The 15,753-nt window shown below is 38.8% G+C and overlaps 1 protein-coding gene across 5 annotated transcripts; it reads left to right on the forward strand.

The window, feature by feature from the left end:
* Positions 5,206-9,689, forward strand: LOC107634190. Of its 5 annotated transcripts, XR_002358851.1 has the most exons (6): positions 5,206-5,383; positions 6,136-6,179; positions 6,986-7,042; positions 7,873-8,231; positions 8,305-9,092; positions 9,375-9,689. XR_002358851.1 is itself a non-coding variant. In XM_021118208.1 (4 exons), the coding sequence occupies exons 3-4, from the start codon at positions 8,106-8,108 to the stop codon at positions 8,947-8,949; spliced, it is 771 nt and encodes a 256-aa protein (XP_020973867.1). In that variant the 5' UTR covers positions 5,206-5,383; positions 6,136-6,179; positions 6,986-8,105; the 3' UTR covers positions 8,950-9,357. The 5 variants fall into 5 exon arrangements, 1 of the variants encoding a protein (XP_020973867.1); XR_002358850.1 differs by having other exon boundaries at positions 6,986-8,231; XR_002358853.1 differs by lacking the exon at positions 6,136-6,179.

The following is a 15,753-nucleotide window of genomic DNA, read 5'->3' on the forward strand; positions in this document are numbered from 1 at the left end:
CATCTCCATATCCTTATCAAGAAGAACCACCTTCTTATTATGAACCCTTTCTCCAAAATAATGAACCCTCATATCCACCCCAATCTCCAATGGATGACAAACTTCGTGGTCTTCTTTAAGGGGAAGCGAAGATGCAAAGGAGTATACTGGAACTCACTACTGCCTTAACTGAGGTAGTAAATATAATAGCTTTCCGACATCTGAGCACTCAAAGTACTCCCATGGTTACATGTGGAGAATCAAAAGAAGAGTGTAGCATGAAGGAGACACTGGAAATTTCGGTGGACAATGAGGAACATGGCTTTGTATTGAAACAAGTGGAGGAAGCCATAATAGTTGCAGAGGAAGAAGTGGTTGAAGACTTGGAAGATGCTGAACCTCCATGGAAAAGTCAAGACATAGAGCTTCCTTCCAAGACGGTTGTATTTGATGTCGAGGAGGGTGTACAACCTCCAAGGCATATCATAGTTGAAGACTTGGAAGAGGTTGGTCAAGAGATGGATATTATAGAAGAAGAAGCACAGCCTCCCATGCCTTTGGTGAGCAATGAAGAAGAGATTGAATTGGAAGAAAGCTACCAAGAGAAAGAGGTTGATATTGAAGAAACTTGCAAAGAGGTGGAAGTTGTCAGAGAAGAGCACAAGGGAGTGGAGCTTGCAAATTCGTTAGAAATACCTCCCCCTAAGTTGCCATCATCCTTCACAACATTCAAGTGGGTAAAATTCATATCCCTTAGCTTTCTAATCCACTTGAATATGGGCTACTGGAGACGGATGGTCAACTTAGAGCTCTTTGTGGCATTAAGAGTAAGAGGAAGATGGTTAGTGGTTGGAGTTGTCAATGCAAGGGTTGGTGTAAAGCTCAATTAAATGGGTCTAGGAAGTTGTTTGGACGCTTCAGTAAGAATTTAAATTGCTTGCCACCCGGCTGGAACAATGATGATCAACTTGAAGACGGGTGTAGAAACAAGATTTGGGATCCGGGAATATATGAGGATCAACTTTGGGAGCTCAAATCTTGTGAAGAACTCCATCAAAGCTTGAGGAATCTACTTGGTATTGATAGAGCTTATTGAAAGTCCAAGCATTGGTGAAAGTTTCAGGATGAGTTCAAGCACAAGCTGCCATGACAAGGAACTCACCAAATGTCCAACTTAAGGACTTTAACTAAAAGTGCTTGGTGGGAGACAACCCACCATAGTATGATCGTTCCTTTTTCAACTATAATTTTATTTAGTTTTGTTTGTTTTTGAATTTTATTTTATTTCATTAAACCTGGAATTATTCATAACATCTGCATACTGCATTCTGCATTAAAAAAAAAAGCACGCGACGCGCAAGCGTCGCTGACGTGTCCGCGTCACAAGTGCATTAGGAAGAAAAGAAAAGTGAACAGAGAGTCACGCGAGAGCGTGGCTGGAGGCATGCCTTAGGCACAATATGCCCACGCGACCGCGTCGCCAATGCGGCCGCGTCATTTGAAGAATAGCTTCCCCACGCGTCCGCGTCACCCACGCAAACGCGTGGCTCTATAAAATCGACGTAAAGGGGTGTATGGCAGTATGTTGGGCTGGAATGGGGTTGAAACCATGCTAGAAGCACAAGCCCTACCACGCGAACGCGTTTCCCACGCGGCCGCGTCGTTTTCTAAAAATGGCCATCCACGTGATCGCGTCAACCACGCGACCGCGTCACCCAAAAATTTGGCAAAAAGAGTTTCGAACAGAGAGTTGCGCGAACGCGAGGCTGCACTCGCGCCAATCGCACAAATCAGGTCACGCGATCGCGTGACCCACGCGTCCACGTCACCTGACCTTATCGCGCACCACGCGACCGCGTCACTCACGCGTCCGCGTCGCCTGCGCCGCACAACTTATCCAGATCAGCGCCAATTATCTTGTCTTTTCTTTTCTAATCCTAATCTCTTCTATCTTTTCTTTTTTCTTCTTTCTTTCTTACTTTATTCTTTCACTTCTCATTCTTTTTTACCTTCATTCTATTTTACTTAATTTATTTACATATTTCATTCATTGCATTTTAATTTTGTGCATATTTTTCTTTTCTTTTCTAAATCTATTATTTTTTCATTGGTGTCACTTGTTCATATTCAACTGTTGTGTCTTTTCAGGTATTATTTTGGTGCTCAATGACTTGTTTTACACTGTTGGGTAATATTATTTAAGTCAATGCTAATCTTTTATGATATTTGTATTAATTTTGCATTGACATTAATTTATATTGTCTTGCACTCTCTTCCCCATTGTTGCAAATTTTTGCACTCTTGATTTGCCATGTACTTCTACTGTTTTTTCACTTGCATGTTGTAGCTACCATGTAATTGAGACCCTTATCATTTGGCATCAACCCACCCATACTTCATTTATTTTCTTATCTTTATTTCTGGGTTACTCTTCTTTCCTTTTTCTTTCAGGATGGCCACCCGGAAGGGAATCGGAAGACGTTTACATGGGGAGATAGGCAAGTCAATCTGCACAATCTATAGAGAAAGGCATCAGTTGGAGTAGCCCGTCCACTTGTACATCTTAGCATGCACCGAGGACGGTGCAATCCTTAAGTGTGGGGAGGTCGATACCGACTTCCAGGGGTTAGTTACATTCTTTTCAACACTAATACTCTATTTTCTTTGTTTGTTTATTGTTGCATTTGCATTTGATTTTATGCATTTAGTCACTACTTGGTTGAAGTAATATTTTCTTTTTCAAGAAATTTTTATAGTATTTCACTAATTTAAAAATTGAAAAATTTGTGATAAACTTGTTTGAAGTTGTATTTGGAACATAGTTTAAAAAGCTAAGAACACACAACCTGTGAGATTTTGAGATTAATTACATGATTACATTAGTTAACCATAAATATTTTATTCTTGTGTGTTTTCTTCTCTATGATTGCAATCTTTGCTTTGTTTCAGTCTATATATCCAATATTTAGTGTATTTACATGCTTGCATATGATTGAGGCCATTACTTGTTATTAGCTCACTTATCCCAAATAAGCCTACCTTTTACATCACCTTTGTTAGCCACCTTGAGCCTTTTATCTCCATTTATTCTTTTCTATAACCACATCACTAGCCTTAAGCAGAAAAATAATTAAATATCCCAATTGAATCTTTGGTTAGCTTAAGATAGGGATTGTGTAACAATTAAGTGTGGGAAAACTGTGGGAAAATGGGTGAATAAGGGAATGTGTTATGTTTTTACTTTGATAAAATATTAGGAATTTGGATACCTACTCATGTGAAACTATAAAAAAATTAAAAATCCATGTGCATTGATAAGCTATGTTTATTTTCATGTTAAAAAAAATCCAAAAAAATATTCAATAAATAAGTAAATAAATAAGGGGACAAAATTACCCTAATGCTAAGCTTAATAATGAAAGATCAATGCACATGTGATAAATTAAAAAGAAAAGTTGATACATGAGTATGTGATGCAAAAGTGGGAATTTTGGGTAGCTAGGTATGAATTAGAATATATAGAGTGTATGTATGTTAGGTGAGAGCTTAGGTTAGTCAAAGATTCAATTTATATCTCACTTAGCCATATATATACCCTTACCCTTACCTTAGCCCCATTACAACCTTGAAAAGACCTCATGATGTTTGCATTGATACATTAAATATTGTTGATTGGTTAGATGAAGAACAAAGTTTTAAAAAGCATGACTAGAGAAGAGTAGAGTGATTAACCCTAGACACTTGAGAGATTAGAGTGATATACACTACCAGTAAGGGTTCAATGCTTGATTCTATGTTCCCTGCTTTCATGAGCTATCTTCTTACAAGTTTACTTGTCTTTTATTGTATAATTTGAATTAGTGAAATCTGATTTATGTATATTCTTGGAGAATTTGATTTACTTTTAACCAAGTAGGTAGAAACATTTTGCATATAGTTGCATTCATATAGATAGGTTGCATTTCATACATTCTACCATTCCTCTTCACTCCTTTATAGCTTCTCTTGAGTTTAGCATGAGGACATGCCAGTGTTTAAGTGTGGGGAGGTTGATACGGGTATGCTTGCGGGTAGGGTAGGGTAGGGGTGGTTTAGGGTGTACTCCCTACCCTACCCTATTCGCACCTTATATATAACATATATTTTATAAAAATTAGGTATATAATGAAGGAAGTGAGAGTTGAACCCACAACCTCTCTTATGTAATGACTTACAATAAGTGAACAACTACTAAACTAGCTAGTTAATTTAATAATTTAAAGCATTAGTTTTTTATTTTTTATGTTATTAAAATGTATAAAATTTAAAATGATTGAATTTTATATTTACTTTGAAAAAAATTTGATATTTCTGCAGGTAGGGTAGGGTAGGGTAGGGTAGGATTTTGAATTTTAGGGTGCGGGTAGGGTTAGGGTTGAGAGATTCTCAACCCGCGGGTAGGATAAGGTAGAATTTTAATAAAATTTTCAACCTGCGGGTAGGGTTAGGGTAGAGTCCAAACCCTACTCTAGTACTCTACCTACCCATTGCCAGCCCTAGTCGCAAACTGACGTTACAAACAAAAGAGAGTAGAAAAACGAGTTGACATATACAAAAACATAGAACAGAGGAAAGAAGTGCGGAACAAAGAGTGGGACAAGGGGAGGATGATCTAGCGATTAGAGGGAGCAATGATGAAGGAAGAGGACAATAGTAAAAAAAGATAAAAAAAATCGAAAAAAATGAGGTTAGAATTAAGATAAAACTGACAATTTATAAAAATATTTAAAAATGAAAGTGTCAAAATATGTGTTTTGTGGATCATGTTTCGATGTCTTTGATTTGAGAGAAAATATTAAAAATATGTATTTTATGTATATTTATGTATTACTATATCAGTAAAAAAATATGTATTATAACAAATAAATAATGTACATGTGCTCTTTAACCATATTTCTAATAGAAGTCCAAAATGGTATTTTAAGGTGTATTTTTTTAGTCAATAAATAATTACACACTGTTTGGTTCAATAGAAAACAGAAAGAAAGAAAATGTAATGAAGAAAAATGGACAGAAAACTTCATTTTTCATTGTTTGGATGTGAATAGAAATCGAAAGGAAAGGGAAAATAGTGGCGTGGGACCCACATTCAACTTTTCCTTCCAAAGTTGCGAAGAAAACTAATGACAACTCTACAATGAAAGTAAAATGACAAATTTACCCATGCTGTTAACATTGAAGAAAAATTCCTAATGTAAGCTATCTGTCTCTGAAACTTGGAGAGACTTCTCTTCTCCAGTACATCTTCATCGTTGTGCTCGACAGTGCTACCGCAGCTTCATTTTCGTTGTCCACAAGCCACGGTAGTTTCGTCATCGTCGTGACAGCTCCTTCTCCTCTTCATCCTTGCAAATTCAAGCTAAAGGTGAGTTCTTTTTCGTTCGATTTTGTACTTTTTCCAAAAACAAACTGGAAAAATAATATAATCATGCACATAGTATGTGCTCTTTTTTTTTTTCAACTGAGATCCTCTTGCTTTGGTTTCTTATTATTGTTCCTCAAATCCACCGTTTTGTGCATGCTTGCTTGCTAGGGTTCAACCTGTGAAATCTGAATACTCCATAGAGTTCGACAGTAGAGGGTACCTGCTACCTAGTGTTTGGCTTGTGTGTGTTGGTGATCCCCGTTTGGGTATTGTTGCTATATTCAAAAGTTGAATTAATATATATGATATTGTGAACTATTTTCTTTATTGATTTCTGCATGTTTGATTTCGTAATTTTATTTTTTATTTCTTCTCCTCTTTTTAATTTTGATTTGATTTCTTCATTACTGCTTCATTTGCAACCAAGTGTAGTGATTAGCTAAATCAATATTATAGTTATAGTTTATTCAAAAGTCCAAAGCTTCCTAAATGGTAAAAAAAATCATAAACTAAAAATTTTTTTGATGACCCAAAAGCATAAAACATGATTAAAATTGAACACACCCAATCCCAAATCCCCCATCATGAAAGAGCCAAAAAATTGTAATAACAAAGGAAAAAAGGTCACTTCTTTTAACCAAACAGTGAAAAAAAAAAGAATTAGCTAAGAGTTAAAGTGGTTAAATTGGAAGTGAAAAACTTTGTTTACAGAATGCTTATGTTTTGTTAGGATTTTTTTTTTTTTGAATCAGATCGCTTTCAGTTTCAAGTTCAAGTTCAAAGGTTCAAAGAGAAGGTACTAACTTAAGAGTACCTACATGGGAGTACATATCATTCTTTATCTTTAGAAATTGTTTGTAAATTGCTATTTATTATTTGAGTTTTTAGTTTTGTTTTAGGTTAAGAATTTTTAAATTGAAACAAGACAAATGAAATAATTAATGAATTATAGGGTAAATAATTAAAGGTTAAAAATTTAATACGAAAAATATTTATTGTGTGAAAGTATGTTCATTTTTTCAACTGGTTAGATCTTATCTTCAGTTGCTATGATTATTTTATTTTAATTTTTGTATTAAAATAATATGAAAAAAACGACCATTACTATAGGTATAAAATATTTGGACATTCCTCTCTTTAGGATCTTTGATAAAATTTAAAGAAAATTAATGGACATAGAACATAGCACATACATGTTGAAACCTTAAATTTTTTTTGAATGTCATCATGAGTATTTTAGTCTATCTTTCTTTTTATGATGAAATTCAAATTATACAAAAGTTCTTTAAATTAAATGGCTTTTCTTACTTGTCTCTGGATATAATGTGTTATTAATTGTCCATGGTTTAGTTGTTACTAATTTCTAAATAGCTAAGCAAAATAATGTGCTTATTTCATTGGTGCACTTACAAAGCGTTTGTTCTACGTATCTTGAACCCATTCTTTTAGAAATTATACTAAATCCTGTGTTGGTTAACTTATTTTTTACCGTCTAAATTATTAAGTGTTGTTGGTAGCTAAGTCCACTTAATTTTGGTGATAAATTAATGCATTAATTAATATGCCATGTGCCTTACAGTGTATGTTTATTATTTATGACAGAGAGCTTTGGCATTGAGTTTGCCATTTAGGCGTTGGAGATAAGTGTCTCATAACAAGGTATGTTTATATTGCGTAAGGTGAAACCATATTTTCTCGGCATTTAGTTTCGTTTTTTTTTTCTTCAACAAATGAATTGTTAGAATGTAACAAGATATGTTACTTTCTGTTTACTTTTACTATCGATCTATCCATTTTAAACATTATATTTTCATAGATGGATAACAAAAATATCAAATTCCCAAAGGTCTATAATAGTGTAATTTATAAAATTGTCTACATAAATTCAAATTCATAGAGACAGTACTTTAATTTGTGTATACAACTGTTGTAAGAAAATTTTATCTAGGCGATGCTGGATTTATGCTAAAGCATGGGGTACTTACACCATATAGAGGTGTTCGGTATCACCTAAAAGAGTATTCAGTACGTGAGTCCCAAAATCCGAAAGAACTATTCAACCATTGCCATTCTTCATTACGAAATGTCATCGAAAGATGTTTCAGAGTTCTAAAGAAAAGATTCCCAATTATAACTGGTGACACTGAACCTTATTATTCGTTTGAAACTATGAGAGACATTTTTTTAGCATGTTGTATATTGCATAACTTTTTAATGGGTGTCGATATTGATCAATCTATAATTGAGGCGGTTGACCAAGAATTGCTACAAGAACGCAACATAGATAGATCACAATCAAATCAACAACGTGATGAGGAATATAGATATGCAGCAATGCTACGAGATAATATTGCAGCTGAAATGTGGAATGTGTATCAAACTTTATAAGTGATTATGTGATTATATGTTTCCTTTATATGAATATGTAAATATCTGTATTTTACAGTCAAAATTGTTTAATTAGATTTTTTTGAGGGATTTTTTTACAGGTTAAGTAATGCCAAATAAAGAAAATAAAACAACAGAAGCTAATCAATTTTCTAAAGACAACTTAAGATGGTCTGATGAGATGAATGAAGTTCTGCTGAATGTATTAGCAGAAGAAGCATTGAAAGGTAATAGACACGATGGCTCGTAAACAATTAAAGCATATGTTAATGTTGTGAAGACTTTGAGCTTAGCAATAGGCCCACACATAACAAAGAACCACATTAAGAATAGAATGAAGACATTGAAAGTTCATTTTGCTGAGACATATGACTTATTTCATCATTTAAGTGGATTTGCATGGAATCCTGTTACTAGAAAGTTTGAAGCTGAAGAAGAAGAGTGGCAAGACTTTATTAAGGTATCTTATACTTTTTTATTACTTATACATATGACCAAGTTAGTTACAATAACTTTAACATTTCTTTATGCAGGAGAAACCACATGCAGAAAAATGGAAGAAAATGCAAATTAAGCATTATGATACTTTGAAGGAGTTGTTCGTAGCTGATAGAGCTACTGGTAAAGGGGCTACTACTTCACGAGAAAGAATTCAACAACTTGATAGAGATCACATTGATTTGAATGACTCGTTTGAAAACATTGGATTTTCTGACATAGATGTTAATATGGGACATGATACCCCAACGTTTTCTGCTAATTTAGATTCACCAAGTGCTCTTCATAGTCAACCAAATCAATTAGGTGGGACTTCAACATCAAGAGGAATAGAGCGTAAGTCTCCTATGAATGATTTTTTGGAGGCACAATATGAGAAAGTTGCTTTGGAAATTACTACCATGGCCGATGCTGTCAAAGAGGGTAGTTATCTATCTAGCAAGCTACATGACGTAGCTCAGAGGCAGGTTGAATCAGCTGAGAGACAAGCTTCTGTGGCTGAGAGACAAGTTTCGGTTGTCGAAAAACAAATGTCGTTAATTGAAAGACAAGTTGCAATTGTTGAAAAAGGGTTAGCTATTATGCAACAAAGTAGGCCTCGCCTTTATAGCGAATCAGATGTATGGAATATGTTGACTGAATTGGGTCTGATTGGCTCAGCTCGAATGCAGTGTTATTAGTTTTTTTGTGAAAATGAGCAGAAAAAGCGCCAAATTTTTGGGATCCCACCTGAAATGCGATTGGATGCTCTTTTTCATTTCATGACAGCTACTGGTGTTCGCTTAGGAGATATGGTACTTCCATAAAACATTAACCATTAGAGGTATAACTTTCATACGCATTTAATTTCTGATTAATTTCAGGTTATTGCTTTCATTAATTGATTATGTGTTTCTGAGTGCCATATACTATGGGTATATCTTGATGTATTTAAAGAAGATATCATTTTTTGTTTTATTTATGTTAACCATGGTAGGAAATCACGTTATGTATATATACTTTGAGATTGATTGGTTGTTTAAATAGAAAGACATCGATAAAATAGATTATCATGATCAACTCTGATCTTTGAATTAATTTGTCTTTGTTGTATATGCTCGTGCAGGAATCATAATACTTGAAAATGTTTGGGAACAACAAGTACACTGCTTAGTACAAGTAGCTATCGATCATGTGTTAATATTTTTGACTCGGAGAAACTTTATTTTTTTGAAGTAGATGAGTACAGATGGCTCAAGCTATGTAGAATTGATTTTTTGGAAGTAGGCGATGACGCTGACCACGAAGTAATACCCTTTTAAAAAGTGTTATCTGGTGATAAAATAGTACTCTCTAGGAGTTCTTTTGGTTATTACTTTTTTGGCGTTTTGTTATATGTCTATAAAAATTGTATATGATTTTTGGTCGCACGTACTTGAAAAGAAATGCTACCCACTTTTGATAATATTTTATTTTGTAAATTCAATTTAGTGAAACTTTTTTTAAATATGCTTAAGGAGATTAATGATGTAAAGTATGAGTAGTTTTTATTATTCTCTTACAAGATTATTTATTTATATATTTTTAAAAAGAATAATATATATTTTTATTTATGACATTAAAAGATAATAGAAAAGAATGAATTCAAAAAAATATTATTGTTAACGAAGATAACACATTAAAATTTTGAAATATAATTTGGATATTTTTTTATTAAAAAAATAATTTAAATACATTGGTATATTATAATTTATATATAATATAAAGAAGGGTATTGTTCATACCCTAGCCCAACGATAAGGCCCAGGTACAAATAAAAGACCCAATCTGAAGGATTGAGCCTCACCTAGCACCGACCTTCCTCCTGCGAAGTCGGTTCTTGCCACGACTTACCCTGAAGAAGTCGGGGACGAGAGTTAGCTGGCAGATAAACATTCGCTTGAGTGAGTAACTGTCCATAGAATCTCTCTAACCACTTCCAAGAGTCATATCCTAACCTCCCCGAGATACAGGGATGGTTAACACCCTAAAAAAGTGGCACTACTTCAACGGTGGTTATTGGTTCACCACTATAAATACACTGACACCTCTCAGGTATCTCTAAGTCCCAATACTCTATAGATCTGCTCACACTCTTACTGACTTAGGCATCGGAGTGTCTTTGCAGCTACCACCCCCATTCGTTCACACTCACAAGTCGGACGGAGGCCCCAAGACGCTGACCCGCTTGAAGGCTTCCTTCCTCAGATGATTGGGCCAACCCAGAAAGTCCAGCCCAACAATCTCCGGTTACCCATCGTGACATTGGTGCCGTTGTCGGGGACCCGAGAGATTAACCAGTAATGGCGGACAGATCCCCTGAGGAGGGTCATGTGGAGACAGATTCCGAACAAGAAAATCTGGACACCAGAAATAATGACGTGGACCTAACCCTCCACCAGGGAACCAACGATCAACACAGAGAGGGTACCTCCGGAGTCAAAACTCTGAAGGTAAATTCCTCAGAAGGGCGCGAATCGGAGAAGGACGGACAGTCCCACGCAACTGAACTCATGGGATTAGTCCATGTCCACCAAAGTCGCTTGGAACAGCTAGAACAGGAACGGGAGCGACAAAGGGAGATAGAAAAGCACCTAAGAGAGGAGATGGATCGACGAAAAGAGTTAGAGAAAAAACTCTTAAAGTTAGAATCCTCCCTCAAAAGGTCGGAACTCCCGTGACGATAGAGAAGAGTCGCCCCCAGGAGGGGAGGATCCTTTTAGTGAGGACATAATGAGGGCAAAAGTTCCAAGAAACTTTAAAAGCCCCGATATGGACCTCTATGACGGAACCACAGATCCGAAGCATCATTTAAGCAACTTTAAAAGTCGAATGTATCTGGCTGATGCTTCTGATGCGACGCGCTGCAAAGTTTTCCCGACCACCTTATCGAAAGCAGCGATGAAGTGGTTCGATAGCCTCCCCCCGAGGTCGGTCACCAGTTTTGAAGACCTCTCAAGGAAGTTCCTGATGAGGTTCTCCATCCAGAAGGACAAAGTAAAACATGCGCCAAGTCTCCTGGGAATAAAACAGGAGGTCAGAGAATCCCTACGAGCCTATATGGAAAGGTTCAACAAAGCATGTCTAGAAATCCAAGACCTGCCCACCGAGGTAGTCATAATGGGGTTAGTCAATGGGCTTAGAGAAGGTCCCTTCTCACAGTCCATATCTAAAAGACACCCCACCTCCTTAAGTGATGTACAGGAAAGAGCTGAAAAGTACATCAACATGGAGGAAAATGCTAGACTGAGAGATTCGAGTTGGCGACCTGGGCATCTCCCCTCAACAAAAGAGAGGGAGAGGGAACCCAAGAAGAAGGAAGAGCTCGGTCTCGATAGACCAAGAAAATATCACTCTTATACTCCTCTAAAGGTTTCTATAGTGGATGTATACAGAGAGATTTGCAATACTGAAAGGCTGCCACCTCCCAGGCCCATTAAAAATAAGAAAGGGGGGAGTCGCAGCGACTACTGTGAGTACCATAAAATATATGGTCACTCGACAAATGACTGTTACGACCTCAAAAATGTGATAGAAAAGCTGGCTAGAGAAGGTCGGCTTGACAGATATCTCATAGAAATGTCGGACAGTCATGGGAAAAGAAAGCGGGACGATGTGGACAGAAGAGACCCACCACCGCATACTCCGGAGAGACATATCCATATGATCTCAGGAGGGTTCGCGGGAGGGGGACTCACCAAATCCTCTCGCAAAAGGCATCTCAAACGAGTCTACCAGGTCGGAGGAGAATCATCTGACCTCCCTACCATTTCATTCACAAAAGAGGATGGGCAAGGAATAATTCCTGGACACGACGATCCAGTGGTAATAACCATGATCCTGGCAAATGCCCATCTCCACAGAACCCTAGTAGACCAAGGAAGCTCAGCGGACATCCTTTTCAAGCCCACTTTTGACAAACTAGGGTTGGATGAGAAAGAATTAAGAGCCTACCCCGACACCTTGTACGGACTAGGCGACACACCAAAAAGACCACTAGGATTTCTACCCCTACACACTACCTTTGGAAAAGGAGAAAAATCCAAAACTCTGAGTATAGACTTTATAGTCATCGACGTAGGGTCAGCATACAATGCTTTAATCGGCAGAGCCACCCTTAATCGACTCGGAGCAGTGGTGTCCACTCCCCACCTTTGCATGAAATTCCCGACCTCAGCGGGAATAGCAACGGTGAAGGGAGATCAGAAATTGGCAAGGAAATGCTACAATGAAAGCCTGAACCTAGGGGGAAAAGGCAAAGAAGTTCACACCATAGAGCTCGGCGGTACAAAGGCTAGAGAAGAGCTGCGACCACAGTCGGGAGGAAAAACCGAAGAAATACAGGTCGGTCAAGAGGAAGGGAAAAATACCAACATAGGAGCCAACCTAAGGGAAACCCTAAAACAAGGGTTGACTAAACTCCTAAGAGACAATTCCGACCTCTTTGCTTGGAAAGCCTCCGACATGCCCGGGATAAACCCCAAGCTCATGTCCCACAAGCTCTCGGTATACCCAGGGTCCCGACCTGTACAACAAAGAAGACGCAAGCTCGGCCCGGGACGAGCCCTAGTAGTAGAAGAACAAGTACAGGCACTCTTAGAAGCCGGCTTCATCAGAGAAGTTAAATATCCAACATGGCTAGCCAATGTAGTGCTAGTCAAAAAGCAAAATGGCAAATAGAGAATGTGTGTCGACTACACCGATTTAAATAAGGCATGTCCTAAGGACCCTTATCCACTACCAAATATTGATACCCTAGTAGACTCTAGCTCGGGATATCAATACTTATCGTTCATGGATGCCTACTCGGGTTATAACCAAATCCCGATGTATGAGCCCGACCAGGAGAAAACATCATTCATCACGCCCAGAGCTAATTTCTGTTATGTGGTCATGCCATTTGGATTGAAAAATGCAGGGGCTACATATCAGAGGCTGATGAATAAGGTGTTCGCTTCTCACCTTGGAAGCTTAATGGAAGTCTACGTTGACGACATGCTAGTAAAAACTAAGGGAGAAATCGACCTCTTGACAGACCTCTCGCAAGTCTTTGACATCATAAGGTCACACGGGATGAGACTAAATCCTGCAAAGTGTGCCTTCGAGGTAGAAGCTGGAAAATTTCTGGGTTTTATGCTAACACAGAGAGGGATTGAGGCAAATCCCGATAAGTGTAAAGCTATCCTGGAAATGAAGACCCTGACTTGCTTAAGAGAGGTCTAGCAGCTAAATGGCCAACTTGCAGCCCTCTCCAGATTCTTGGCAGGATCAGCACTAAAATCCCTTCCACTATTCTCCTTATTGAGAAAGGGATGTCAGTTCGAGTGGACTCCTGAATGCGAAGAGGCGTTCCAGGAGTTCAAGAGATTCTTGAGTCAACCTCCGGTTCTGACCCGACCTGTAGTTGGAGAAGACCTCGTCCTATACTTATCTGTAGCAGACAAGGCTGTCGCGTCGGCCCTGATAAGAGAAGACGAGGTCGGTCAGCATCCAGTGTATTTCATCAGCAAAGTTCTACAAGGCCCCGAACTAAGGTACCACAAACTAGAGAAGTTTGCCTACTCCTTAGTGGTAGCCTCACGAAGGCTACGGCCTTACTTTCAAGCTCATACAATAAGAGTCCACACGAACCAACCCATGAAGCAAATCCTCCAAAAGACGGATGTCGCAGGGAGAATGGTTCAATGGGCAATAGAGCTCTCCGAGTTCGACTTGAGGTACGAAACTCGGATGGCAATTAAAGCCCAATGCCTTACCGACTTCATAGCAGAGTATGCAGGAGATCAAGAGAATAAGCCAACTGCATGGGAACTCTATGTAGACGGATCCTCAAATAAAACAGGAAGCGGTGCAGGCATAATATTAGTGGACGAAAGGGAAACCCAAATAGAGGTTTCCCTCAAATTTGAATTCCCAGCTTCAAATAATCAGGCAGAATATGAAGCCCTGATTGCCGGGTTGAAGCTGGCAGAAGAAGTCGGTGCTACAAAAGTGATGATATATAGCGACTCCCAAGTGGTGACCTCCCAGATAAGTGGAGAATATCAGGCAAAAGACCCAAACATGAAGAGGTACTTGGAAAAAACCCTGGAACATCTTGGGCGCTTTGCGAAAACCGAGGTCAGACATATAACTCGGGATCTAAATAGCATAGCAGACGCCCTATCCAAGTTAGCAAGTACCAAGCCAGGAGGGAATAACAGAAGCCTGATCCAGGAAACTCTCCAGGAACCCTCTGTGGTAAAAATGGAGGAAACGCAAGTGGTCCTTGAGGTAACCGGACTAAACCTCGGATGGATGAACCCCTTGGTCGAATATATGAAATACGACATCCTCCCCAAGGAGGAAAAAGAGGCTAAGAAAATCCGGAGGGAAGCACAACACTACACTCTGGTGAAAAATATTCTCTATAGAAGGGGAATATCAACACCATTGTTAAAGTGCGTACCGACCTCGAGAACCACGGAGGTATTAGAAGAGGTCCATAACGGGATCTGCGGAAATCATCTTGGAGCCAGGTCGCTAGCCAGAAAAGTAATCCAAGCTGGAATCTACTGGCCGACCTTGCAGAAAGATGCCACAGAATTTGTGAAGAAATGTCAACCATGCCAAATGCATGCAAACTTCCACGTGGCTCCCCCCGAGGAGCTCATCAGTATAACTTCTCCATGGCCCTTCGCAAAGTGGGGAATGGATTTGTTAGGCCCCTTTCCCCAAGCGCCAGGACAAGTTAAATATTTGATCGTGGGAATAGACTACTTCATAAAATGGATAGAAGCAGAACCACTGGCTACCATCACAGCCCAAAGAAGTCAGAGGTTCCTCTACAAAAATATCATCACAAGGTATGGGATCCCTTATTCCATCACTACAGATAATGGAACCCAGTTCACCGACTCTACCTTCAGAAGCCTGGTGGCCAGTATGAAAATCAAACACCAGTTCACCTCGGTGGAACATCCACAAGCCAATGGACAACCTGAGGCAGCCAACAAAGTCATACTGGCAGGGCTGAAGAAAAGACTACAAGAAGCAAAGGGAACCTGGACAGAAGAACTCCCACAAGTGTTGTGGGCTTATCGGACAACGCCACAATCTGCCACTGGAGAAACGCCCTTCCGACTTGTCTATGGGGTAGAAGCTATGATACCAGTAGAAATCAGTGAGCAAAGCCCAAGGGTGATTCTCCATGATGAAATCGGAAACATACAGGGGCACAAAGAGGAGCTAGAGTTGCTCCCCGAAGTCCGAGAACAAGCCCAGATAAGAGAAGCAGCGCTGAAGCAAAGGATGGCTACCAGATACAACAAGAAAGTCATTCGAAGAAGTTTCACATTAAGCGATCTAGTCTTAATCAGAAACGACATAGGAGTCAACAAGTCGGGGGAAGGAAAACTCGCTGCCAACTGGAAAGGCTGGAAAGGACTCAGCGAGGTCTTAGGAAAAGGTTATTATAAGGTGACCGA

Source organism: Arachis ipaensis, chromosome B03 (assembly GCF_000816755.2).
Source record: "Arachis ipaensis cultivar K30076 chromosome B03, Araip1.1, whole genome shotgun sequence".
Classification (NCBI taxonomy): domain Eukaryota; kingdom Viridiplantae; phylum Streptophyta; class Magnoliopsida; order Fabales; family Fabaceae; genus Arachis; species Arachis ipaensis.

Coding starts and splice junctions, on each gene's coding strand:
- LOC107634190 (XM_021118208.1), top strand. CDS start 8,106: ATGAAGACATTGAAAGTTCATTTTGCTGAGACATATGACTTATTTCAT. Junction 8,232..8,304: donor AGTGGCAAGACTTTATTAAG/GTATCTTATACT, acceptor TTCTTTATGCAG/GAGAAACCACATGCAGAAAA.